The following is a 14,607-nucleotide window of genomic DNA, read 5'->3' as shown; positions in this document are numbered from 1 at the left end:
GGGTTCAAACCTGGGATGCCTCAAGTGTGATAGATCACACCAGCATCTCTCATTGTTTCAGAATTCCACAACAAAACGCAATGCATAAAGTGCAAGGGAAGGCATTGTGGTTTTGTAGCTGGATACACACAGCCATGGATTCCTTTGCTGGGTTCAGTGGGGGGAATGAGCAATCTGTTTGCCATGGAGATGCCACGACCAAGATAGACACTGCACTAATCAGGTGCTTTTCCTCCTACTGCTTTTCCTCCTCTTGCTGTTGGTAAATAAAGCTGCTCCTTGCAGTACTGGCTGATGTCTTCCAGGGCTGGCCAGAGGTGCAAAGGATATAGCTGTGTAATAGTTGCAGAGAGCAGCAGTGAGCAACTCTAGTGACATTTGTCAAGTGTCCCAATCCACAGCTCAGTGGAAGGCTTTCCTGGGTAAAAACTGATGAGCAAAGGCTTTTGGATCTGGTCCGAGTCCAAAGCTGGCAGTCATTCAGACTGGCCTAGTGTTGTATTTAAGAAGGGCCTTTTCCCAGTATTCAGTAAATACCACCGAGATTTTCATTGGCGTTCCATATTAAACACTGCACGGTGGATCCTCAGCTGGTGTCCGTTGTCATGGCTCCAATAGCTGTTATGGAGCTCTGACAATGTACACCAGCTGAGGTGCTCCCCCTGCGTTCCAGTGTACATTGTGTATTGATGAAAGGGGGTGTGGCAGGCCCCCTGAGCATTACACAGACCTTGCTCTTTTCTCCTGCCTTGAGCACTGTTTCTTCCTTTGCTCTGGTGCCTTTCTGACTTGTTTGTTTGTGTCTGGGTGTATTTCCTCCGGGCAGTGCCGCCTTTAGTTTTCTTACCAAACCCAATGAATATAGAATGGCAGTTTCCAAGTAGAGCTGATGGTTTCATACAAGTCTAAAATGGCTGTAGCTTGCAAAACCCAAGGCTCGGCCTGCTGTCTGGCTGCCTTTTTCCGATCACCAAAGGCACTGAGTGTTTCCTCCCTGTGTTAATCTGCACTTTGGGAAGCATTCCAAAAGGCCATTTCTCCTCTACTCCATCAAGTCCCTCTTCAAGGCTCTCTTCTACTGAGACAAGCAATCAGCCATTCAATAAGGGTCAAGTTGAGAGGCTGTAGTGTAAATTGATGGGAGTTTATTATATACCTCTTTGTTTTAAGTAATATATATAAAACTACCTATTTTAATTGTACTCCTCTGTTGCACGTTGAGTGTTGGCTTCTTAGACATATTTTATTACATTGTAATACATAGATATGCCTATCCTTTCCCTGACTATTTTGCTTCTTTGGTGTATCCCACTTCCACTTCCTTTCTGTCCCTTGTCTCTTTTAGAGAGTAAACTCTTTCACCCAGGGACTGTGTGTGTGTGTGTGTGTGTGTGTGTGTGTGTGTGTGTGTTTATACAGCCCCGAGCTCATCAGGGCTTGATCCCTAGTGGGGCTGTTCAGCACTCCTGCTATACAAATAATAACACTTAGATTCATGACCTGTAGGGGATGTGTAGATGTTTGGACTCAGGATTCAGCCTGGGCTCTAGGACCCTGCAAGATGGGAGGGTCCCAGAGCTCCGACTGCAACCTGAGCCTGAATGTCTACACTGCAATTAAACAGCCCCGCAGCCTGAGCCCTGTGAGCCTGAGTCAGCTGGCATAAGCCAGTCACCGGTGTCTAATTTCAGTGTAGACATACCTTTTGTTTTCCACAGTATGTTCCATTTCGGGGACCTCTGTGGAATCTTTGTCCTCTCCAAGGCAGAATTGCTTCTTGAGAGCTACAGAAATGGGCAGACTCACAAATGGCACATTAGATGAGTTGAGGGACGTTGACCTTTTGAATTTATTTTGATGGCAAGTCCTAGAAAGATCTGTCAATGTAACTGAGAGATACGGCATGTCCCTTTCCCACCACCTGTGTGCCGGGGGCACTAGTGTCTGTCTTGTTGCATCCTTTTGGTTTCTGGCCAAAGAGGAAGAAATGAGATGTTCGAGAGGAAGTGGCTGTGATTAGGAAGAGGTTGAGGATCTGATTTCCAGAGCTAATGAGCATTTGCATCTCCCATTGAATTCACTTGGAGTTATAGGTGCTCAGTACCTCTGGGAATTAGATCTTACCTAAACTATTCTCTGTGCTCTTGTCAAGTGGCCTCGGTGGCTCTCACTCCCTGCAGCAGGTTTCTCTTGCAACATGCTGCGTGGTATAACACACGGTCATGTACATGTTTCACTAAACCCTTACCTTTGTAAATGGAGAGGCTGAGAAGCTATCTGCTGAGACACAGGGCGCACAGGACCCATCCACATGTCCTGCGCAGGAATTGTCTTGGAAGCGGGCAGACCACATGCTGAACTACTAGACAGGAGCAGGGAAGAGGGGGGCATGGCGTACCATTAGTGCTCTCCAAAGGAGCCACTGGTGGCCATGAGAAGTATTGTCAGGCTCATGTAGGTATGCCAGGGGAAGTCCATGAGTAACACTGACCAGTCTTGGCTGCTGGAGAACTCCAGGTTTGGCTTCACATGTTGTAAGCTAAAGTAGCCTTTAAAACTGCCCTGCTTCTACAAACAGAGATAGGACACTGTATCTTTCTGCCTTTTTCAGCAATATCCCAAGTTGCACAGGACAGAGCAATTTCACGAGTAATTCCTACAATGAAAACCACTGCTGGGGGCCCATCAGCAGGATTAATGCTTACAGGATTTTTCTGGTGAGAATTTTTGGTGGCATTTACTGTAATTCCCTAGAAAGCAGAAGCTATTATATTAAAGGAGTCAGCCATCAGTAATTATATTCATCCCCCTTTTGTGTTTTTTTTTTCCCCTAACAGGCTGGCTTTGTTTTACTGATAGGACCTTTTGTATTCTTCTCCATTCAGAAGAATAAGTTTATTCAAATCTTTGCTACCATTGTATCCTTTTCAGGTAAGATGAAATACAAGTAAGTGTTGGGATAATTTCAGGCTGCTGAGTGAGTAGAATTATTTATCTCTTGAAACAATAGCTGCATTTCCACCCTTACCCCACAAACCACACAAGGGTCATTTTAAGGGATTTGTTTAATTCATATTTTGCCACTGATGTGCATGTCTTTCAAACGGTTTAAGCTCCATCCTGCATAGACTTCCATATGAAATAAGGCTGGTATTTTCAATGGGACCTAAGACATTAGGGGCCTCATTCCCTTGGAAACTCAATAGGAATTGGGCACCTCCCTCCCTAGGTGCTTTGAAAGCTAAATACTTGCCAAAGGCTTTGCAGGATGGGGGCCCTGGTTTCTGTTGCGCCAAATCATGCAAGGACACATTTTAAAAAAGTACCCAGAAGCTTCCCATTTTGTGAGTAAGATTCAGAGCAGCGTTTCAAATTTATATGGCGCACAGGAATACCCAGAATTACTATTAAAATAGCAATTACTAAAAAAGAGTTTGGAAGGTATATTAAACCTCATGCTTCATGGCTTATGCCAACCTCTATTTAACTGTTAGGAGATAATGCCCCAAGGGAGCAGATTAGCTCAGAACTGACTGCCCTTCTGTGATTTCTTGCATCTTCCTCTGAAGAGCGATGGTCACTGTTAGAGACAAAACACTGGACTAGGGGTCTGATCCAGTCTGGCAGCTCCTATGTATAATCTGTTTCTCTCGGTGGGAGTTGCTGGATGCTGAGCACTTCAGAAGAATCTGGTTATAGATAAGGTGCCTGAATTGCAACTGAGCTCTTTTGAAAATCTGGCCCCAGTTCTGTTAGATGAGACCTTTTGAAAAGTCTGGCCTAAGGGCCTGATCCAAAGTCCATTGAAATGAACGGAAGGGTTCCTGGATTCTGCTCTAAGCATGTGTGATTCAGTGCTAAGGAATATCTCAGAATTTAGCTGCAGACTGAGAAGACGGAATCAAGATGGCTTATAAAAAAAAAAAAAAAGTCCTACATCATTGATTATTTTTCCCTGCCAGCAGTTGTTGAAACCATTTGTGATAGAAGATTGTGGGTCTGATAGAAAGGTCTGAGATCATGGGTAAATCCCAAATGAACCTGAACTTGCAGACACAAAGTTATATTTAACTTACTTCCTCAAACTGTACTTGAATAACTGTGACTTGGTGTCTCTGGTTCTCTTTCTGCAGTGATCCTTCTTCTTTTGTTTCCTAATACCTCTGGAAAAAAACCTTAATTTATCCCCCATTTATTGGCACAAGAAATGCAGGGTGTCCAGGGTATAGGGTCCCACTGAAGTCCATGGGGAAAAAAATATGATTGGCTTCACTGGGACCAGAATGTGGTCTGGTGTCAGGATACCTACAGGTACAGAAGAGAAGATCGTATGCTTACTGATAAACATATACCACACTGGCCAGTTCCATGTGTTATGGGAATAGGCTGTTCATTGAGACTCCAGAGCTTTGCATGATCCTGGATTGTTGTATTTTGTTTGCTTGGGTTTTTGTGGCCAAACTAAAGGCTTTTTTTCAAAACTATATTAAAAGTGTCTGTTATGGATATTCATCATTCTTGTGACTGTGTGCATTGATACCAGTGTCAGCTGGTTGAGTTGAAGTACAGAGGGAGGATTATAATACATTTGAAACAGTATTGTCTAGCCACTCAATAAACGCGCTTACCAGACAAGTACATGCATTTGGGAATGTTGGGGAGGGCTGGAAGACAGAGACCTGCCTCTTCTCTACAGCAGTTGACCCCTCTGGTCTGCTGTGGGCTTGGCAGCATCTCTGAGGATTTGAGGTCTGTTTGCATTCGGAAGTTTGCTCAGTTCTTTCATGCTGCTCCTCTCAGATCTGTTCAGGAGCTGCTCCAGTTCCACATTTGCTTATTTAATTCTACGTACTTGGCCTTTCCTGTTTGCATTGGCAGCACGAGGAGAAACACAGTTCTACTCATCATTATTACTCTTGTGTTTACAGATGACTGGATAGGGTCTTTTATAATTTATGGGCTAATTAACTTCACTTCACACAATGCCATTTTCAGGGGCTGGGTCTCCTACTCAGAACGTTGTATTAAACATTAGGGGCCAGATCTTCAGCGGCTGTAAATCCTTGTCTCCAAAGCAAAGCTATTCGTGCCTTTACATTTGACTTTATATGAATGGGTAAGGAGTGTGATCTAGTGGTTAGAACACTGACTGGGAAGTCAGGTCAGCAGTTTTCTGGAGATTCCCAGGCTCAGACTGAGCAGGACATGACTTGTCATACCCGGGTGTACTGTGGAGGAGCTAGGCTTTTCAGAAATATGTGCTTTAAGGACTCTGTCTCTTTCATGGACATTTTACTTTAGAAAGTTTTAACTTTATTTTAAAAGATTATTTCCATTTCATTTTTAAAGTTGAGAGGCTATAAAGCTTCTGGCTGAGTTTTCATTTTCCTGGATCGAAAAGAGAGGTGAGTTGGATGTTTAATTCCTGTGGGGATGCTTGAAGTATTACGTAACTGTTCCGAACATTGTTCCTGAAAGCGACTCAGCAGCCTGACCTACCTACAGTGGTGACTCATCCACCTCATTTCTGGGGCGGATGGGGATAGAAGCGTATTCTTTTCATAGCCTCCCGAATTATCACTTGCAGTTTCCTTTGTGTTTCAGGGAAGTGCAATGCTGCATGCGAAAGCCCCTGTCACGGTGGTTATGATAACATGATGTCACTGCCAAGCCCTGTCTAGGCCAATTTCCCATCCAGTGGTCAAGTTGCCATCTCTAGGTTCATTGACATTCTTCAGGGGCAGCTTTTATCAGAGTAAGTTAAGGTTAAACAATTGGCTACAGTGCAAGTGTGACCCAGCATTCCATGTGTGTTAACCACCCTGCTGCATTCCTGATCCGCACAGACTACAGCTCCCAGCCATGGGAGTTGATCCTTTAACTCAAGCTGGCATGAACCACACGTTGGCTCTGGAGTTCTGGGGTTCAGTCCCTGGTGACAGCCCTGACGATCATTGTCACACAAAGGAAACGAGGACAGCAACAAGGTCAAATATTGTTTGATGGTTCCCAGTGGTGCAAGTAGAATTCATTTCTTACCAGTACGCTGCACCAGGTAAAGGTGGGCATGTAACCCCCCATGCAAGTCCTCACATGACCCCGCTCCGCCCCCAGCCCAGGCCCCGCACTCTCTCCCTCCCCTCCCTGTCACCCACCCCACGTTACTTGGCGGGAGGGCTCTGTCTTCCTCCCGGTGTGCCGGAGACTTCTCAACCGCAGGGCTCTCTGGAACCACAGCAGCAAAAGGAGCAGAACATGGGGCTGCCAGGGGACCCCGTGCCGGCAGCTCCTCCAGTGCCGCTGTGCTGCCCCCTGCCCCGCCCCTAGCCCTTCCATGCAGCTGAGTCTCCTCAGTCCTGTCCAAGGTCTGTACAGCAGCCCCGCTGGAGGACAGGGCCGTGGGGGTTGAGGCTGGGGACGGTACAGCCACGCTGGAGGAGCTGCCGGCATGGGGTTCTGCTCCTTTCGCCGCTGCGCTTCCTGGGAGAGCCCTGAACCACAGAGCTCTCGTAGGAACCGCAGTGGCGAAAGGGGAAGAATGTCGGGTGGCCCCATGCCAGCAGCTCCTCCGGCAGGGCTGCCTACAGACCCCAGACAGGAGATGCTAGACGCAGCTGTGTGGAAGAGCTGGGGGAGGTACAGCTGCGCCGGAGGAGCTGCTGGCATGGGGCCGCTGGGTGGCCCTGCGTTCTGCTCCTCCTGTGTCTTTCCGGTATGGCATATGGCTCCAAATAGCTTACTGGTTCAGTGTACCGGACCGTACTTGCACCGCTGATGGTTCCCAAATGGGCGATGCTCACTAGGCAACATAGCCAGCTATTTGTTTTTCTTTTGCTCCTTTGCCCAGGTGGTGAATGCACGCAAAGAGCATTTGTATTCAGTCAAGCCCTGTCAAAGGAATCATTAGTAAATCCAAGAGAAATCTGTTTGTCTCTTGTTTGTGTTGTGTTGTAATCCTGGCCTGTGTTTTGAGCTGTTCATTGCAGAGGGCCCAAGCAACTTAATTAGTTTACTGAATGAGGTTTGTGTTTCTGTGTCAGATGCAGAGATAATTGACCTTGGCAGACAGCACTTTTTATGAATTCTGAGTAGGCCCAGCTGAAGTGCAGTGTCCGAGCAGCAACCGTAAACCCTGCTTGGCAGAAGCCTGGGGTTGAGCATTACAGATTTTCTTTACAGTCAGCATGACTGGGCAGATGCTGATGTTCTGTATTAGCCTTGATTTCTTTCCCTGGCCAGTCTTCATATACTCTAGTGTCCTAGGGCTATGAGGTCGGGTGGGGTTGGGTTATTCATGGTGCCTGTGGCTCTGCCTTTAAATAAGGGGTATTGATACCTGAGCCAGTCTTGTATAGGGTGACAGTGGGTTTTATGTTCATGTGGCACAACTTGCTTAGATCTTCCCTGTGACCTCATTCCATCATTTTAGTAGATACTGCTGTCTGATTTCCATGCCCTCGCCCTCTCTGGGAAGTCAGACAAGTTCACTTGATGATTATCTGTTCTGTTCATTCCCTTTAGGGCAACTGACACTGGCCACTGTCGGAAGACCGGATACTGGGCTAGATGGATCTTTGGTCTGACCCAGTATGGCCATTCTTATATTAACTTAAAGTTCTCTAGGGATTGTTTTAACAATGTAATTTTCTGAGAGTCCATTGGTTTTCCAAGGAAAGGAAACTCTGTTCAGTTAAGATGTTACCTAAAATCTCACATCCAGATCATAACAATTGTGTGTATGTGTGTGTGTTTGTGTGAGAGATTAAAGGAACATAGTGAGCCCAGATACAAGATCTTAGCATCTTGCACACAGATAAGCAATCACTTAGGCAAAACACTTGTAGCTTAAGCTCTTTACACTTCACAGTCAGAGGTATTTCAAAGACTTTCCTATCCAAAAACAAATCTAGCAGAGGGAAAATGGAGAGAGTCACTTAATGTCAGAGGATTATTATTATTTGCCATTACTATTACAATGTTAGCCAAAAATAAAAATGTAAAACCAGATATTATAAAGTTCTCCACTTTAAATTAGGGCTATAATTTTATTGATATTTTGGGGGAGGAAAAATGTGTATTTTCTCTGTAGTGTTCACCTTTGATGGACATTATGGGAACCCACAGAGGGACATACCCTATGTAAATGCATAGAAAACTGAAGTCTTTTTTAAGGAACCTGACCTGAGGGGATCACTGTTACGTTGAGAGGAAGGATAGTCTAGTGGATGGGGCACAAGCCTGGCATTTGGGGGGCATGGGTTTGAATCTCTACTCTGCCACAGGCTTCCTGTGTGATGTTTGGAAAGTCGCTTAGGGTAACATTTTCAGAAGTGGCTCAGTGATGTAGGAGTTAATGCCCATTGGCTTTGGTGCCTAAGCCACATTTGAAAATGGGAGTTAGGCTCCTAAGTCACTTAGGCTCTTGGAAATTTAACCTGTCGTCTTTCTCGGCCTCAGTTCCTCATTTGCAACATGGAGATAATAGCACTGCCCTGGCTCTCAGGGGTTTTGTGAGGATAAATACATCAGACCTTGAGGTGCTCAGATATTTGGTAATGGGGCTGAGATGAAGTACCTTCGAGAGTGGAAAGGTAACTTGATTACCGTAAATCTCCTTCCCAAGCCTCTCCTGATCAGAGAATTCTAGCATTGCTGAACATTTTGTGTACATTTTTGTGTACAGTCTAGATTGTTTCCTCACAAGCAGAGTCACCATTTACTATGCTATTGCTATTTTGTAATGTCCATCTCTCTTTCATTGTAACTGGAACAGAAGACCTCTTGGAACCTGTCAGTATCCAGGGTTGATGGATTCTCTTGCTAGGTGGCAACTAGCAGCTGAGTGTACGGTGAAGTCAAAGAGTCCAGAGGGATATGCTGGCTGCTTACAGAGGAGCCATGTGGAGCTGGCCGCTGTGGTCAACTGAACTTTTAACAGCCTGGTGACCTGTGCTGACTGGAGCCACCAGGGTCCCTTTTTGACTGTGCGTACCAGTTGAAAACCAGATGCCTGGCGACCCTACCTGACTGTCATATCCCAGGTTGAGTTTGTTGGGTTGGCAGGTGGAGGTAAAAACATCATTTTGCTTAATAATAGATAAAATCTGATCAGCGTGTCAGATAATGAAAAGCATGGAACCCCAGAGTGTCATTCTTTGAGTCACTTTTCTAATTTCAAGGACATTTTAACTGAATCCAGCCTGTGGCAGTGACAACTTTATAGCATTTCTTGAAACTGGGGAGGGATAGCTCAGTGGTTTGAGCATTGGTCTGCTAAACCCAGGGTTGCGAGTTCAATCCTTGAGGGGGCCATTTAAGGATCTGGGCCAAAAAAAAATTGGGGATTGGTCCTGCTTTGAGCAGGGGGTTGGACTAGATGACCTCCTGAGGTCCCTTCCAACCCTGATATTCTATGATTCCTTTCCTTTCAGGGGCCATTAAGTCTCAAGTTAGCACTGTCTGGTCACTAAATTAGAAATATATATTTTGCTGCTGGATAATAATGGCTGCTAACTCTACTCTGGGTTTTGTTTTTATAGTAAGCAGTGCTGAAAGTTCTGTATCTTTTAAAAGGAGCAATGCCATTTGGACAGCAATCAGCCTTTGCAACATATTGAAGATGGGTGCATATGTACGTACATGTGCAGTGGAACATATCTGCAATGAACTTTGGTGTAAGGAAACTTTGCTCCTGACTACACTGGGTTTGGAAGCAGGCCCTTTGTGAAGAGGAATAAAAATCTAGGGTATAATCCTGGCCCCACTAAAGTCAATGGGAATTTTGTCCTTGATTCATTGGGGCCAGGTTTTCACCCTTTGAGTTGCTTTAGTACGGAGTGGTGTTCAAAACACTATTGCACTTCTAGTGATCCTCTTCTTCTTGTGAAGTTTTATGTAGAAAAGATTAATCCAAACTACAATGAGCGTGAATTACGTAAGTGTGTGTAATATTTGCTCTGAAGTCTAAAGGTTAATTAAAACAACCTTGAATAAGGTGGGGGTGGGGAGAAGCTAAATTCCTATGTTAAATCCAAGTTTGTTGTTAATTGGTAAAAATCTGGAGAAAAATCAAAAGGGTCATTATATATTTAAATATATAATCAGCCTAGCTAAATCAAAGTGAACGTAGCAAGCTGTTTATAAGTGGCCACTGCACTTAATCAAATCACTGCAGGGAAGGCCTACTTTCTGAATTAATTATTCTAAAGCTAGGAAGCTGGCAGCAAGTTCAGAAGGATTTTTGCTTAATTCCATATGCTGCACGTATGGTTTTATTCATTATATGAATAGGCTGGGAAACGCTGGGAGAACAGAAACACCACAAAATGGAAAATTAATGTTACTGGCAGCATGAATAGGCCATGGGCCCAACTTCTTAGGATTCCAGATCTCTTATAAGTGAAGTGTTTAGTTTTGCAGCTTGATCTAGACCAGTGTCAGGAGACTTGGGCTCTATTTCTGCCTTGACTTGTTGTAATGGTGCTTGTGAATGATTTCTGCCTCAGTTTCCCCATCTGTAAAATGAGGGAAATAATAATAATGTTTAGTGCTTTGAGATCCCAATATTACTGTAATTGTTCTAAGTGAATGTAACTTAAAGCTAGTGAATTATCCTGCATGCTTTTTCAGGTTAACTGAGTGACTGCTACTCTGTGCTACAGACACTGTGTTTTTGAGGAACCTTTCCCCAACATCTTGCTCACAATAGGTGCTAGCAATTGCCTCAAGGCCACAGCGGATTAAAGCATGACATCTGCAATCAAAATATATTTCCTTACACACCTAAAAATGTACTGTTTAGGGCCCTAAGAAATGTAGTACTGTGACCTACTATGAGTCTGAAAACCTATAATTTATGCTAAAAATCCTTCAGGTGAGTTTGACTTGCACCAACAGAGAGTCTTCTGAGTTTCCCCATTTCATAATCCATCGTTGCAGAAGCCCATGGAAAACTTCTATGTTTTAATTTAATATACCACAGTTTTGGATGGTGCTGATGTGAGGAAATTGTGTTCTCTCTTTATGGGTTCTTATTTATTAACATTGCCTTGTGCACATTGCAGTGTTTTGTTTGCTTATGTGAGTGTAACCTGTAGGTAACAGCTTCATCTAGGAAGTGATTTCAGTCAAGATTCAGTCAGAACTGTGCTTATTGATGTTAGACTCAGCTTCAAAAAAGAAATGCACCACATCTGACAATAAGCATTTATTGAAGATATATCGAAATTATAGTACTAACTTTAATTGTGTCACCTCATGGCTTCCCATAATGTTATATACATGAACAGGTGTGGGCCATAAAAGTTAGCAAGAATTTTAATTTATATATGTATATCTTGTAATCCGCAATGAAGAAATAATATGCTTAAAGAAAATACATTCCCATCTAAGAAAGACTTGATGAATTTATGAAAATAACAAGTAGGAAATGGGATTTATGGGATTGTAAATATTTGATTTGCTGTTCAGAAAGAAGAATTTGGAATCTTTATTTATTGAAAATTAATTTTATTTTTCCCTGAAGCTGTTTTAAACTTAATCTAGTTGATGCTTTTTATATGGACACAGAAGAATTTTTATATGAATACTCAATTTTTTAGATCATTTGTCTTTGCAAGTAATTTTCTCCTAAAAAAGATCCCATGCCACAAACCTCCATTGATACTGATAATACAGTATATTCTTTTGAAGTGCCAGTCTTTATTTCATATTATTCACATCTGTTTTATCAAATTCCAAACTTGAATTAAAACTAGTGTTTTGACATTCCCTTCCCCACCTTGTCTCATCACCCTGGAGGCTTGTCTAATCTTACTTCCCTTTTTGGAATCAGACCACATGTAGAATCTCTATGCTAAGGAGTGCATAGATTTTTGTTTAAGTAATAGCGGTAGTTTGGGAAGCATAGTAGACATGCTACAGGAGACTGTAGTTCATTTATGTATAATTAGGTGTGAAGGTCCTACACACCATCCTGTACCTTACCAGTAAACAATAATCTGACCCACCTACTGATGAAGTGAAAGGAATATTTTTTGCTTTCAGTCCTGTGCTTCATTTGAATATGTAGACTCTGCCAGCTATATAATGAAGCGGTGTAGATTTGTGTCTAACAGACTAGCAGTGTTGCACCCTGTCCCTTCCCCATTCACCTCTATGGCATGTATGTAGTGGATAAATCATGTGGGAAAACTTTGTTTTCCTTTGACCTCTGGACTGTTGGAGGGCTGGGTGGTGGGGAATAGGCAGACAGCTCTTTCAGTCAGGGCCTGTTGCTGTAAGGTTCTGAGCATCCCCATCTCCCATGAGCTGCCCCTTCAACATGCCTGGTAACATATGTTGTGCTCGCTATAGACCCAGTCCAATTTGCTCCCTCCTGTGAGTATCAGAAGAATGGGAGTCACAGTGTTTGAGTTATAATCTCTCACCTGGACTATTCTAGGGGCAGCTTAACAGTGTGTTACCCTTTGCTCACAGCAAAGCATATAGTCACGATCTAGTCTTTAATAAGTAGTTGGAGGTCACTAAGCGAAGTAGAGCAGCATTTTCAGCAGGCACAGCGACGATCCCTATGGGAAATGACTGGCAGTTATGAAATCTCTGCTGTTTCTTAGTAGCCTGAGATAAAGTTAAGTTTACACACTCTAATGTGCATTACTATTAGATAAATGCAATCTGTGATCACATAATTGTGAATACTGATGGCTTGATCATAGGCAGGTATTTCCATTTTCTGTGCAAATACAATGTCCCTTATCAAATGGGCTTCATTTACATTTTGACCTTTGATTTCTATTCTTTGTGTTGGACAATGGCTTCTTTACTACTAGATGAGGGTTTTGTGATTCTCACACTAAGCTGATCATGTGCCTACTTGAGATTAGGTGTAGCTTCAAAAGTGGTGCTTTTAGACCAAGGCCACTATATACCACATACAGATGACTGGCATTGTGCTGTATTGCATCCCACTGCAGTCTCTCCATGACAGGCTAATGCAACACAGCCCACAGAGTGGGTACTATGATACAACTTTTTCTTGACGTACATGAATCCCCAAAGATGCTGATCAGCATGTAGACTTTCTGAAAAAAAAATGTCCTCTCCAGTAGTTGAATGAGGGCCAGATCCTCTGCTGGTGTAAATCTGTGGAGGTCCACTTTGAAGCAGAGCTGCACACAGGGTCCACCAGCTGAGTTTGGGTCCACTCATTTTGGCAGTATGTGTGGTTGATTACTAATGTTTGGTGTTATGATACCCCGATCACAAGGGCTTTCTACACAAATCATCATCCAATTCCCTTATTTGATAAACATGCTACTTCCAGGAGCTTCCGCTATTACATTTGTGGGAAGAACAAGCCAATTGTTTGTTTGTTTGTTTGAAATAATGCGATGTCAGTGCTGAAGGGGATCAACAAGGACATGATATGCAGTGCAATTTGTTCCCAAGGCTGGTGCTCAAAAACTTGTAATTTACAGCTTTGTGGTGACAGGATGCATGAAAACAAGGTTGAGCTCTACAGAACATAAATTACTGTGTTCACTATGAAACTCCGTTTAAGGAGACCTGTAATGTGCAGCTTGGGACAATCTTTATCAGTTACCATCCGAGCCAGAATGCTGTTCGGAAGCCTCTGCTGTGTAGATTTATTCTGTGATACCATCCTTTATTTCCCCCTTATTAAATTAATTTGAATTAGAAAATGTCAAAGTAACTTCTACCTTCACAACTGTACAAGGGCACCACAACATACAGAGATCAACCACTGAATAGGGGGTGATTGGGAAAAGTGGATAACAATTGTATTTACACATAGCTGTAGGTCTCTCTGTTTTGATCCTGTTATGGATAAATGGAGCCCTATTTATTCATAGATTTTTAAGGCCAGAATGGACCATTATGACCATCTGGTCTAGCCTCCTCCATGTCACAAGCGATAGAATTTCACCAGAAGTTACTGCATCAAGCCTATAACTTCTGTTTGAGTGACAGCACACATCTTTTACAAAGACATCCAGTCTTGATTTAAAGACTCCAAGTGAAGAAGAATCCACTGTGGCCCTATGTAAGTTGTTTCAATGGGTAAGTACTCTGTGTTAAAAATGTGTGCCTTATTTCTAGTCTGAATTTGTCTAGATTCAACTTCCAGCCATTGGGTCTGATTATGCCTTTTTCTGCTAGATTAAAGAGAATTGTTTGCTATCAGAAATCTCCTCCCTGTGAAAGTATTTTTAGACCATAATTGAATCGCCAGATTTGCCACTGAACTTTCCCTTGGATAAATTAAATAGATTTAGCTTGTTAAACTCATCGCTATAAGGCATGTTGTCCAGACATTCAATCATTTTTGTAGCTCTTTTCTGAATGCTTTAGAATTTTGCAACATCAGAAAATGGATCACAGAACTGGATGCATTATCCATTACCGATCTCACTAATGCTGTATACAAAGGTAATACCATCTTCTTACTTCTACTTTATATACCCCTGCTTATGCATCCAAGGATTGTGTTTGCCATGTTAGCGACAGCATCACCCTGTCAGCACATGCCCAGATGTTTCTCTACCATTACTCCAACGTCCTTTTCAGTGTTGCTGTACTCCAGGA

At 43.2% G+C, this 14,607-nt stretch overlaps 1 protein-coding gene across 4 annotated transcripts in view; it reads left to right on the top strand.

Moving 5' to 3' along the window:
- The window catches only part of LOC102937474 (transmembrane protein 104), an 86,880-nt gene that overhangs the window by 35,825 nt on the left and 36,448 nt on the right, over positions 1 to 14,607 (top strand). Inside the window, exon 8 of one of the 4 annotated variants that reach the window (XM_043524403.1) lies at positions 8,774 to 9,064. The exons of the other annotated variants lie outside the window; for them this stretch is intronic. Within the exon in view, the coding sequence (XP_043380338.1) occupies position 8,774 (1 nt within the window). The 3' untranslated portion in view covers positions 8,775 to 9,064. Of the gene's footprint in view, positions 1 to 8,773; positions 9,065 to 14,607 lie in introns of those variants that run through there. 4 annotated transcript variants of the gene reach the window in all.

This window comes from Chelonia mydas, chromosome 10, assembly GCF_015237465.2.
Source record: "Chelonia mydas isolate rCheMyd1 chromosome 10, rCheMyd1.pri.v2, whole genome shotgun sequence".
NCBI classification, from domain to species: Eukaryota; Metazoa; Chordata; order Testudines; family Cheloniidae; genus Chelonia; species Chelonia mydas.
This window is presented reverse-complemented; position numbering and strand designations above follow the sequence as displayed.